Source organism: Chrysemys picta, chromosome 25 (genome assembly GCF_011386835.1).
Source record: "Chrysemys picta bellii isolate R12L10 chromosome 25, ASM1138683v2, whole genome shotgun sequence".
NCBI lineage: Eukaryota > Metazoa > Chordata > Testudines > Emydidae > Chrysemys > Chrysemys picta.
The window spans coordinates 1,532,263-1,544,613 of NC_088815.1; the positions used below are offsets into that span (position 1 = coordinate 1,532,263).

The 12,351-nt window shown below is 47.0% G+C and overlaps 1 protein-coding gene across 1 annotated transcript; it reads right to left on the minus strand.

Moving 5' to 3' along the window:
- Window positions 1-2,006: 2,006 nt before the first annotated feature.
- Window positions 2,007-8,870, minus strand: VMAC (vimentin type intermediate filament associated coiled-coil protein). Its single transcript, XM_005314164.4, has 2 exons — window positions 8,611-8,870; window positions 2,007-5,925 (listed from the first exon to the last, which is right to left on the minus strand). Exons 1-2 carry the CDS (start codon window positions 8,799-8,801, stop codon window positions 5,568-5,570), a joined length of 549 nt encoding a protein of 182 aa, XP_005314221.2. The 5' UTR covers window positions 8,802-8,870; the 3' UTR covers window positions 2,007-5,567.
- Between the last annotated feature and the right edge of the window lie 3,481 nt (window positions 8,871-12,351).

A 12,351-nucleotide genomic window follows, 5' to 3' on the forward strand; every position in this document is an offset into this window, starting at 1 on the left:
GCTTACTGTATATTAAAAAATATATCTCAGCTTACAAGGCAGCAGTGGGGGAGGGGTGGGGGCGGGACTTGGACCCATTCTGGACAACACTGAAAATTATACAAACCTGCCACCCCTGCTTAGGGCAGGGGCTAGGGTGTCCCCACTCCGGGATGCTCTCTCCGCCCTGGATGCTTCCCTGACCCACTGATCATTACATACAGTTCAAAGCAAATACAATTTATTAAACAGCAACCAATTTAAAAAAAATAAGGAAAAAATGGGAAAGGTTAAAGGAAAACACATCACCCCACTCTGTGGCACGGGGACGTCACAACCAGCGTTTCTGGAATGTCAGGGAAGTTCAGTCTGTTCCTCACATGTCCCAGGCTCCTTCTCAGGCCCTGGCTGTGCTGCAGGGTGGGTCAGACACTTCCTCTGGTGGTGGCCACACACCTTCAGGCTCTAGGTGGCAGGGCCCTTCTTCCCAGCATCAGCTCTCCCTCCCCCCCATCAGGGTTATGATGCCCCTCCAAGTCTGGCCTGCACGGCCTCTTGGCTGGGGGGTGTCTCCCTGTGCTCGGTCTGTTGCCCAGGGTCCCTCTCCTCTCCCCAGTTGCTCACTGCACCTGGCCCCGGACTGCTCCAGCCCCAGCCCCAGCTCCTGCTCCACTCTGCCTCATCCCTGATGCTGCTCTGCCTCCAGCCCCCTGGGCTGCTTTTCTGGCCTCTCTGGCTCTGGTTGCTGAAGCTCTGCCCCCAGCACAGGTCTGCTCTGCAGGTTGCTTCTGCGTCTCTGCCCCCAGCTCTGACCGGCTCCCTGGACTGCTTCTGTGGCTGCCATGGCCCAGCTCAGCTCGGGCCCCTGCTCTCTCCTTAGTTCGGCCCCACTCTGTTCCAGCTCACACGGAGGACGGGATCCCTCTGGCCTCCTGCTTCCATTAACCTGCCCGCTCTGTCAATCAGGCTGACCTGGAGCATTGGCCTCTCCTCATTATTCCAGGGGACTGTCAGTCTCAGAGTCCTGATTTCCCATCAACCCTTCCCCTTTCCTTTGGTACTGGGAGCAGCCAACCAAAAAAACCCCACTGAGTTTTAGTAAGGGGCCAACAGTTCCCTTATATATGGTTATGAAAGACTCCAACACAGTTTGCACACAGCCCCACCCTTCCTTTGGCTACAAGAAAAAGTGGCACATACAATAGATGTGGACGATAAAGGGACATTTAAAACCCAGCTGTCAATCTTCATCAAGGGCTTTTTATACTAAATAATATACCGTTTCCTACATACTGGAAACAATATTGGCTCTAGGTACTATCAGCAATGACTGAGCCCCTGGATGTTGGTGCCAACTCTCCTTCACCACTCACACATTATAGATAGTCATGTTCTGGAGAGTTGGGAGTGCAGGACTGCACCTATCCATATGCAAAGGAGATTCTACTGCAGGTAACTGATGGCAGCACTGGGCTCATGCCCCTTTCATATAAAGCAAATTGGGTGATAGGTGACAATATTCATAGAGTATCAGGGTTGGAAGGAACCTCCGGAGGTCATCTAGTCCAACCCCCTGCTCAAAGGGGGACCAATCCCCAGACAGATTTTTGCCCCAGATCCCTAAATGGCCCCCTCAAGGATTGAACTCCCAACCCTGGGTTGAGCAGGCCAATGCTCAAACCACTGAGCTATCCATCCCCCCCATTGTAACATGGAGATTCAATAGTAATTATACATCTTGAAAGGATCATAAACAAAACATCCCAGGGGACTAGGGATGTCAGAAAAGGACAGCTAGTTATGTTTTGCAAATGTGTTAACTTTCAAAGAACAACTAGAATTATTTACCAATGCCAGGGAAAAGGGCATTTCAAACGAGAGGGGCCAAGTTTGAAAGGAGATCAGATGAGATGATACAAAAGTAAATAGTCTAGTGAAAACACTGGACAAACGGTCCCTGTATGTTTCTGACCAGTTGAGTCACTTAAAACTGAAGAGGCAAAGAAAACCCATGGAAACAACATGACTCAAATATGCCAAAATATCTTTATTTTGTATCCTGCAAGAAAAACTTAAGCGAGGACAGATGCAAATGTAACAAAAATAATAAATGCAGGCAGCTGGATGATACTGCCATGATAATCAGTGAGAAAAAAAAACTGAGTTTTTATTTAAAATAGTAACTAATTGCTTAGCCCTTCACCCACAGTAACAAACAGATGATAAATGGATGAAATGTTGACACAAGTTTACATCCTTAAACTTTAGAAAGAGGCCTGGAAAGTTAAGGAAGGCAAAAGATTTTAAAAACTCTGAATTGCACAGGAGCTGAAGGAATGTACAATACCATCCTCTTTCTCAAAGGATTTAATCTATTTAGGATTTGGATTCTTCCTTCTTTAGAGATCTGCAGGCATGGAGTTGCCTGCAGAATCAATTTCACTGTAGAGAACTGAATGGATATAGTGCTTTTAACAACATTTTGGTTCAAGGCCATGGAATGAGTTCAGCATAGTTTAAATATTTTTGCAACTTCAGCTTTGTTGTTCTGTAGCCATCACATTCAATACAGTTGAGCAGAGCTTTCTGTTTGAGAGCAGATTTTTCAAAGTGCTCTAAAATCCACCAGTGTACTCAGGTTGTTTTGAAAATGACTATGCCTCATTAGGGCCAAATGGTATAGTGAGAGCTTTAATAAACTAGCCACAAAGCAGAGCCTTAAGAACTTTACCAGTGTATGAGATCAGTGCCAATAAAGGCAGAGACAGCACACAACTAAATGTAGTTTTATCTTTCCCATTAGGGTTTCACACGCTACAAATAGAATCATAGAATATCAGGGTTGGAAGGGACCTCAGGAGGTCATCTAGTCCAACCCCCTGCTCAAAGCAGGACCAATCCCCAACTAGATCATCCCAGCCAGGGCTTTGTCAAGCCTGACCTTAAAAACCTCTAAGGACGGAGATTCCACCACCTCCCTAGGTAATCCATTCCAGGGCTTCAAATCCATTTTGTCCAATTTACCAGGAAGAACACAGCAATAGCAAAACAAAAGCACTTACAGCCAGTTTCCTGAAACCTACTGATTCCTAAGTCACAGAACATTACTTCTGCCCAGTTGCCTGAATGTTACAGTTTTAAGAAGATTAATTTGAGCTCCCTTGGTCCTACATTTTTTCTTGCACCCTAATTGTACAATAGTAACAAACAAACACATATGCTAATTAGGGTTATAGTCTCATTTTGCTGTGGAGGGAGTTATGCATCCCAAACTCTGACAACTAGAAGAGGCAAGGAGTGTAATGAGATAGTGGTTGAAACTTCAAAAGGCTGACTGTCCCACCATATCGTTTATCCTTTACACCAAGGTCATGACAGGAGCACTTGCAGCTTAAACAATGAGAAGTATTATTGCTTTGGACACATATTTGAGTCAGTTGTCTTTCTTGCCATTGCACACAGTTGGGTCCTTTCTGACCCCTTCTTCTCCACTGGGGAAGGGAGACACCTTGCAAGAGAGCAAGACGTTCTTTTTTGTTGTTAAGTGCAAAATATCTGCACCTGAATCTGACAAACTGCAAAGGAATTCCTAACTCTATATAGGCAGATGCAAAATTATTTTACACACACAATTTCAGATGAAAAATACACTGGGACATTTTTATTGCACTGAAGGTTGATTGTTTGCATTGAAGGGACACCACATAGGCTGGGCCAGACCAGCATAATGTACATGTTCACAAGAAATTGCACATTTACTTTAAACTTGTAAAGAGATAATAATCCCTTATGTTTACATAGCACCTATAATCCCAAATCACCAAGTGCTTTTATAAACTCTTCAAACAGAGGTCACTCCACCCACTACAAAAATACCATTCTCACTGTATGTAACTGTCCATCCTGCACCACCAGCACTGTTCCCACACATCTGATGAAGGAGAAGTTAAGAATTATTTATTGACTGTAAATGGCAGAGACTATATGGAGGCAGAATGTATTTACCTGAGTTAGTATTTGGCAAGGACATAATTGCCAAAACCCTGTTTTGCAAAAAATGCAAAGGAATCTTTAGTGACCAAAAGTAGTCAAGGGTTTTAGATTTATAAAAATACAGGAAATTCAGTCTGGTATAAATATGTTGCATATGTTTATAAGAGTTTCTCAAAAAGCAATTTTAAGAGATTTTCCTTTACTCTTATTTGAAGTCGAATACCCGTTCTCACATTTTGTTTCCCACTGAAGAATTCTGAACAAGGAACATCCCATATAAAAGCAGGTCTTTATGATAGATATAAAAAAGTACGTAGCCAGCTACAAGGAATTGCATATAGAGCTGCTGTCATCTTGTTTAAACTCTCTGACTGAATTTGGAAAAGAAATCTGGTTAGACCACAGAGAAAAATCTACATGTTCTAGACAAAGGCAGAAAGGTTGCTGCTGCACAAAGTGGCCAGCTGTAAAGTTCCCATGCAGTGACTGGTGCCAATCTTAAAGCTGTAAGAGGACAGTAGAGGCAGAATTTTAAAAAGCTTAAAAATAGATTAAATTTTCTACCAAGTTTTAAATGCAAGTCAGAGTGATCAAGTCAGAAACCAACCCTTCTACCCAGAAACTTAACTTTATGTATAATATTCCTTAAAATCCCACCACCAACTGTAGTGACTATACCTCTTACTAATGAATATGATATTTTCCCCTTAATTCCTCCACTCTAATTTTAAAACAGACAAGACACAATCTGGAAAAAAGGTGAATTTCAGAAAATGGATTCCCTCCATTTACATTGTGAATCTGCCTCAAACCCATACACTAGTTTCCTTCTTTCTGTGCTAACTCCATACAGCAAAAGAAAAGAGATTTGATTAACCTTAACTAACAAATCTAATCTCAAAAACAAAACATCAGGTTAGGAATTCAGCATATAACTAAAATCAATGCAGCCAAACTTCCCAGAAAAGATAGCTTTTCACTAATTTAATATGTCCTTTGACTGAAACATGTAGAACTTTGAGCACTTAGATTTTTCGTTCCCAAGACTGCACAATATTTTATAGGTTTATAGACTCAGACATCATGTCCTAGAATTTGGTATATAAACATCCTGCTCTAATCAATCACTGTCTATGGCTCTGATATACAGCAGACCTGGATGAGGAGCAGCACTTAGGCCAACAGAAGCTGAAAGTCGATGGTGATACATTTGGCCCCCAGTGCTGGAAGATCTACTATGCATATAGCATTTGACTTAAGTATCCTTAACATGAAGTGTTTGGGGTCACAGAGGAAAGTAAATACTGAAGGACAGGAGGAATTAAAAGATCCCCATGATAAAGGAACAGTGGAAAACCCATAAGTGCCCATTTCATCAAGGTTTAGTATCCGCTCAAGTAGGTAGTATTGCATAGAGCCTACTTTCCTGAGTCCTCAATGAAGGAGGTATAGAAAAGGCTACTTGCAAGAACTGAGGGGGTCGGGGACAGACTCCCATCTGAACCTGGTTCTTTCAGGACAAGATTAAAAAACAGAAGGAAGTTTGAAAATCGGAACTGGAGTATTTGTAACAAAGGTCATGTTCCACACTCAGTTCACACTGTCGTCCCAAACTGGCTCGTATCCAATTCCTGATCTTCCAGGTCATCTTCACTGAGAGAGAAGTCTTTGTGCTTTGATATCTGGTTGGTGATGCAGTTTGACTCCTGGAACTCGTCATGAACCGGAGAACTGGAATCACTTTGGGTCCCTGGAAGGGTACTTAACTGTTCCCCTTCTGCCATGTAAGACAGAAGATTGTCCAGGATGGGTCGGTTTCTGCAGATTTTAGTCAGAAGATGACTCCTGTGCTTCAGCTGTACAATTAAGTCATCTTTTTTCTGGATAACATTCAACAGCTTCTGAATTGTCTCCTCAGATGAGAGCAGCTTCTGCTGCAGAGCAGTAATTTCTCTTAGAAGAAAACAGAAGAAAAATAGTCTCAAAACAAGGCTACTAAAACGTAGCCATGCACATAACTACTGTTCCTCACTTATTTACCCTCATCCTATAAAAACCTGAAGTGTGTTTCAGTTTCAAAAAAACAGTTTATATAAAATGTTGAAGAAATGATCCCCATATCATTTCAAGCTTCCTGAATCTCTCTCATGTCCCTCTCTTTGGGTCTGCTGTTTATGCAGTTCTAACACATCACTGGCAGTGCAAATAGTGATACTTAACTAACACTTTCCATTATAAGACCTTGTTTCTTATAGTTTTGCCAAACTTTAACTTTTCAGGCTGAAATTTTCCAAGCTGGGTGTCTGCCCCTTGGACTGAATTTTTATGAAAGTTTCAACTAAAACAGTTCAGCCATTCTAGATAATGAGTTTAGGGAAAAATACATTGTTTTGCCCACATTAAAAATTCTTACAACCATTTCTTTGAGAAGCCCTGCAACAGGAATATGAAATTTGGCAAGGGAGATCAACTCATTAATACAAGAACTAGGGGTCATCAAATGAAATTAATAGGCAGCAGGTTTAAAACAAATAAAAGGAAGTTCTTCTTCACGCAGCGCACAGTCAACTTGTGGAACTCCTTACCTGAGGAAGTTGTGAAGGCTAGGACTATAACAGAGTTTAAAAGAGAACTGGATAAATTCATGGTGGTTAAGTCCATTAATGGCTATTAGCCAGGACGGGTAAGGAATGGTGTCCCTAGCCTCTGTCTGTCAGAGGATGGAGATGGATGGCAGGAGAGAGATCACTTGATCATTGCCTGTTAGGTTCACTCCCTCTGGGGCACCTGACATTGGCCACTGTCGGTAGACAGGATACTGGGCTAGATGGACCTTTGGTCTGACCCGGTACGGCCTCTCTTATGTTCTTATGTTAACTGATGTCAGGGAGGTGTGTTTTGCTGTAACTGTAAAAAATTGCCTACATGTGGGCAAGTTAAAAGCCAGTGAAAACTGTAGTTTGCACATGCTCAGTAGAGGTGTGTTAGAAGCTGGCAGCTAAATTCTCCAAAGACTATCTGCACTGAGTATGCTCCATCTCCATACAGCTGCTACATGCTGACTGGACTGCACATGTCCCCCACCATGATATTGTGACTGAGCAGAACTTTTCCCGTCCTTGCACCTCTAGCATCATCCTGCTAGCATCAAGGGAGCAAGGAGGTGGCAGAAGCAACCTTACTCACTCCTTTGTATCTGAGGAACAGAGGAAGGACACAGGCTGGAAGCAGAAGGGAACAGGGAGATAAGTGGATATGCATGTAAGACAGGGAGGAGAACAGCAGATGGGGACAGAAGGGTCTGTAATCACTAGAATATACTCTCCCCTGGAACCTAGAACTGAACCCAGGATTCCTGAGTCTCAATATTCCTCTGCTGGAATACTGGGATTGGTACTATCCAGCAGATACCCATTTTACTAGTGGGATTGGTACTATCTCTTCCCCTCTAATCGGTCCACATACAGGAGAACAGCCTACTAATGCTACCAGATGTTCAATTAACTCAGGCGGTAGAAGTCTGCAGTTTGAGCTAAAGGTCCTGACCCTGCTAGTGACACATTTGATGGTGAATATAGTTCACATGAAGGTATTTCTATTGTTTCAGTTTGCTTTTAAAAATTTTAAGAAAACACATTAAAAGAACACCAGGGTTTCAAAGTAAAGCATTGAATAGTTAGGAAATACCAGAATTAAGGAATACATGATCAAATACTTTTTTCCCTCAGAAGCCCTGTCTTAGCGTGCAGGATGAGCCAGGCTCAGGAAAATCACCATCATGCATGCGTACAAGGGGACTGACTTAGAATTGCACAAGCAACCTTAGGTTTGGTATTTCCTAATTTGACTTGGCAACCTTTACTACAAAACATGGGCATAACTTTTCCCTACCACTGTTCTCAGAAGATCAAATTAAACTTTCCAAAACAAATTCGGCCTGAGACAGAGACCTGGTATGAAGAAACTTCATCTTTGAGCTAAATTCAAGTGTAGTATCGGCAAAGTAACAAGCAACTGAAAATAGAGACCTCTAATGAGAAGTTAAACAACCTGAACCTAAGCAGCTCTGTTGGCTATTGTACACTACATCAGTCATATTCATATTTGGATGGGGGGGGGCACAAGATTGCTTTTGTCAAGATTAGAAGTTAGCAATCCAGTGACATCCTTTCCATACATTGCTACCATCAGCCAAAAGCCCAGGTGACCGTCAATCCTGGCCTATGCTTGTCTACACGTGGCCATGCTCCTTGGAACGCACGTGTTACCTGGGCTGAACTCCTACTTCCCCAGGTACCTGGGGCTCGCAGCAGGACTGTCCCCGCGCACAAAGCCGGGGCTGCGCTAGCGAAGGCTGCAAAGCGGTTGCTAGGGCCGGTTCGTATTTCCCTGCCGCCCTTCTGAACTCCGGGCCTCCGGGCCGGTCTCACCGCGGGGCCACCCCACCGACCGGCCCAGCCGAGGCCCGGGCTGTCGGCCCCCACGGGGGTGTTACACATTCCCGCAGCCCGGCCTGGACGCTCAGCTGCCGGGGGCGGGACCGAGACCGAGCGGCGCCGCGCCCGGTGGCAGCCAGGCAAGGCCGGGCCGGGCCGCGCCGCGCCGCGAGGAGACGCCAGGCGCTGCCCCCGGCGCTACCTGTCCTTGGCAGCCCCCAGCTCCCGCAGCGCCGCGCGCAGCTCGCCGTCCTTGCGGATGAGACTCTCCGCCTGCCCGCGCACCGTGCGCTCGGCCGCGCCCAGCCGCCGCTCCAGCTCCGCCACGCGCCCGTGCAGCGCCGCCAGGTGCGCATTGGCCTCGCGGATCTGTACGGCCGGTGGCGCCGACATATCGGCCGGGCCCGGCTAGTCCCTCCGCGGCTGTGGGCTCCCGGCCAAGGAGCGGGGCGGGGTGGGGCGGGGCGCGGCAAGCCCCGCCCCAGCCAGCCCGCTCCATCCTGGCCTGGATCAATGACTTGGGGGCCCCGGGCTTTGGGCAGAGGGGTCCTTTGGTGGCAGGGGTCGCTGTGAGGGCAGAGTGGCCCTTTGGGGGTAGGGCGATGCTCCTCCCTGAGAGAGGAGCCCTTTGGGGCAGAGCAGGGCCACTGGCGTGGGATGCCCCCTCCCAGCAGAGGGTCCCTTTTGGGAGCAGGGGGTGCTTTGAGGCAGGTGGATGGCACCCTGGGAAAAGTGGGGCTGGGGCACCCTAGGAAGAGGGGTGCTTTGGGAGTAGTGGGGTAGGGCAGTGGTTTTCAAACTGCGGGTTGCAACCCAGTACTGGATCGCAGAATATAAGGCACTGGGTCATGGTGGCTCTGTTCCCGTCGGTCATGCTGCCTGGCTAAGACAGGCTAGTCCCTACCTGTTCTGAAGCGGCCAGCAGCAGGGCCGGCTCCTAGGCAGAGGGGGCACAGGGCTCCATGCACTACACCGGCTCTGCACTCCCATTAGCTGGGAACCGGCCAATGGGAGCTGGAGAGGTGCCTGCAGGTGAGAGCCACGCGAAGCCACTTGTGTGTCTCTGTCTAGGAGTCGGGCCTGCTGCTGGCGGCTTCCGGAGCGTAGCATAGTCTGTGGTGCCAGGACAGGCAGGAAGCCTGCCTTAGCACCTCCTCTGCACCGCTGACCGGGAGCCACCTGAGGTAAGCCCGAGCCCCAATCCCACACCCCAACCCTCTGCCCCAGCCCTGAGCTCCCCCCCAAACTTGAGCCCCCTCCTGCACTCCAATCCCCTCATCCCTGGCCCCATCCCAGAGTCTACACCCTGTGACATTCTGTACCTTGGGGGAATACCCTGCACCCCCATGTTCATCCTTATAATATGATTGTGTGGTATCGAATGCAAAGTTTGTCCTGTCGGGTGTCTTCGGAAGGCTCATGATGCACTGAGCATAGTTGTTATAGTAATGTTATAGTAATGTTTGTTATAGGGTGTAATTTCATTTATATAGTTATGAGGCTGAAAATGGGTCCTCATGGCTTAAACAAGCCCAGGCAGAACTCTCTAGGAATAGAGGGGCAGTTCACACCTCATCAGGGCATGTATCGGACAAACCCAGCCCAGCCTCACAGGAACAATGGACACTGGCCTAGGCAGCAACAAAGGATCTGTTGGACTCTCCAGTGAGTCACCCCCCTTCCCTTGGTCAGCCAGGGGACTACAATGATGTAATGCTCACCTGACTGTGAAGGGGGAGGGAAGCAAAGCCAAGAAGGAAGAAAGAACATGATAAAAGGGAGAGATGTTTGCCATGCTCTCCTCTCTCTTCCACCTCCATCTACAGACATCACCAGCCAGCGACTGAAGCGCTGATCAAAGGGGAGAGCCTGGCTGAAGGGCAACCAGACAGCCTGTGGTGAGAAGCATCTAAGTTTATAAGGGCACTGAAAGTGTTAAGATCACCTTAGAATGTGTTTTGCTTTTATTTCATTTGACCAAATCCGACTTGTTATACTTTGACTTACAATCACTTAAAATCTATCTATTGTAGTTAATAAATTGTTTGTTTATTCTACATGAAGCAGTGTGTTTGGTTTGAAGCGTGTCAGAGACTCCCCTTGGGATAACAAGCCTGATACATATCAATTTCTTTGTTAAAAATTAACAAACTCATATAAGCTTGCAGCGTCCAGTGGGCATAACTGGACACTGCAAGATGGAGGTTCCTAGGGTTGTGTCTGGGACCGGAGATATTGTCTAGTGTTATTCGGTTGCACAATCCAAGGAGCAGCTTACATGCCACAGGCTGTGTGTGAACAGCCCAGGAGTGGGGGTTCTCACAGCAGAGCAGGGTAAGGGTGGCTCCCAGAGTGAAGGATTGAAGTGACCTAGCAGATCACCGGTCCGGATAACACCAGGGGAACGTCACAGACCCCCAGCCACAGACCCCCTCCTGTACCCCAACCCTCTGCCCCAGCTCTGTTGAGTCATGGGCATCAACAATTTTCTTCAACTGGGTCTCCAGAAAAAAAGTTTGAAAACAACTGGTGTAGGGGAGTGCTAACTTGAAAGATCCTTACAAATATCTTTTGCCCAATTTCACCTCATTTCACTTTTGATAATACAACAATTTAGAGAGTGAAGGGGTATACTCACTGTTTGTGAATTGGTTAGAGGGCAGCCAGAAAAGCAATGTTCAAGAAGTGTGGAAAAAGCTGGATTTATATAGCTTCTGTTTTACATTAATAAATAATGCATAAAATTTCCAGTCCATTTCTATGCTAGCAGGGCACTGTTTTTGTAGATACAGACTAACACGGCTACCCCCTGATACTTGTAGTTGCTCTGTATTTCTCTTCCATAAAGCTCTTTCCCAGAACAAGACACACACTTGTTGCAGGAAAGGAAATGTTTTACAGTTTGATTGGGGCACAAAGTTTAGCAAGAAGAGAGTTCCCTGACAGCAATTTCACCATAGAAACAAACACACACCAGCCTGATCACAGTGGCAGTATTGGACTAACGTACAGATTCGACAGTGTGGAAGGATGGCTTTTTCTCATGGCTCAAACGCATTCCTCAAGTTTTACAAGTTTACAATAGGTATGTCTATGCTGCGCCTGGGAGTGAGCCTCCAGGTGGGGCCGACAGATTGGAGGTAGCAGGGCTTATGTTATCATGCTGCACTAGCCTGAGGGGGCCGGAGGGGGGGGAGAGGTGAGAGCCCAAGCTGCAACATCTAAACAACGCCTACGGCGCCTATGGTCGCTATTATTTTTAACACAAATGACATGACATATAAAGCCTCAAATCCCAACATGCAGTGCCTCCTCTGGATAGAAGTGGCTGGGCTGCACAAAGCTGTTTTGATGTTGTGGAAAGTAAACCCCGATTGTGGGAAAGCCTATTTCCTATCATTCTTTAAACTCCAGGCCCTGAGCTATTGGCCTCTGTGATGAGACAGTAAAAAGTCCTTTACAAAATATAAGGTCTTGTGCCCCCATAGTTCTCTCTGGGTAGAGCCTCAATTGTAAACTCCAACTCCTGCTCCGGCTCAATGTCTCACGACAGCAGACAATGCTAGTCTCTTTCCACCCAGGACCATGAAATATAAAGAGTGATGCTTGTGACGTCTGGATCCTTGAACCTCCTGCACAGAAATGCCTGAAAGTCATCGGTAGTGAGGGGTTAAAGCTTCAGTCCAGCAGACGGGGAATTGCCACCCAGTGGGTCTGTCAGACGGATTCGTGTCCTTCCCCCTTTCCGAACCGACCCCACCCGTCACTAGGTGCTGGCGCCACCCGCGCTGGGCCTTTCCCAGCCCGCCTCCTGCAGAGGCTCGCCAGGGGCCCGGCCGCTCTGCCGGGAGGCCGCTGATCCCCGGGGCATCTCGCATCCCTGCAACGGCTCCAGCCCCCCCAGGCTCCGGGGCCGGGCCTCGCCCTGCGCATGTGCGCGGCT

Bases quoted from the DNA above. Each gene is read 5' to 3' on its own strand.
- VMAC (XM_005314164.4), bottom strand. From the start codon at position 8,801: ATGTCGGCGCCACCGGCCGTACAGATCCGCGAGGCCAATGCGCACCTG. The intron at 5,926-8,610 runs GTAGCGCCGGGG...TTTTCTTCTAAG, and splicing joins CTGGGGGCTGCCAAGGACAG to AGAAATTACTGCTCTGCAGC.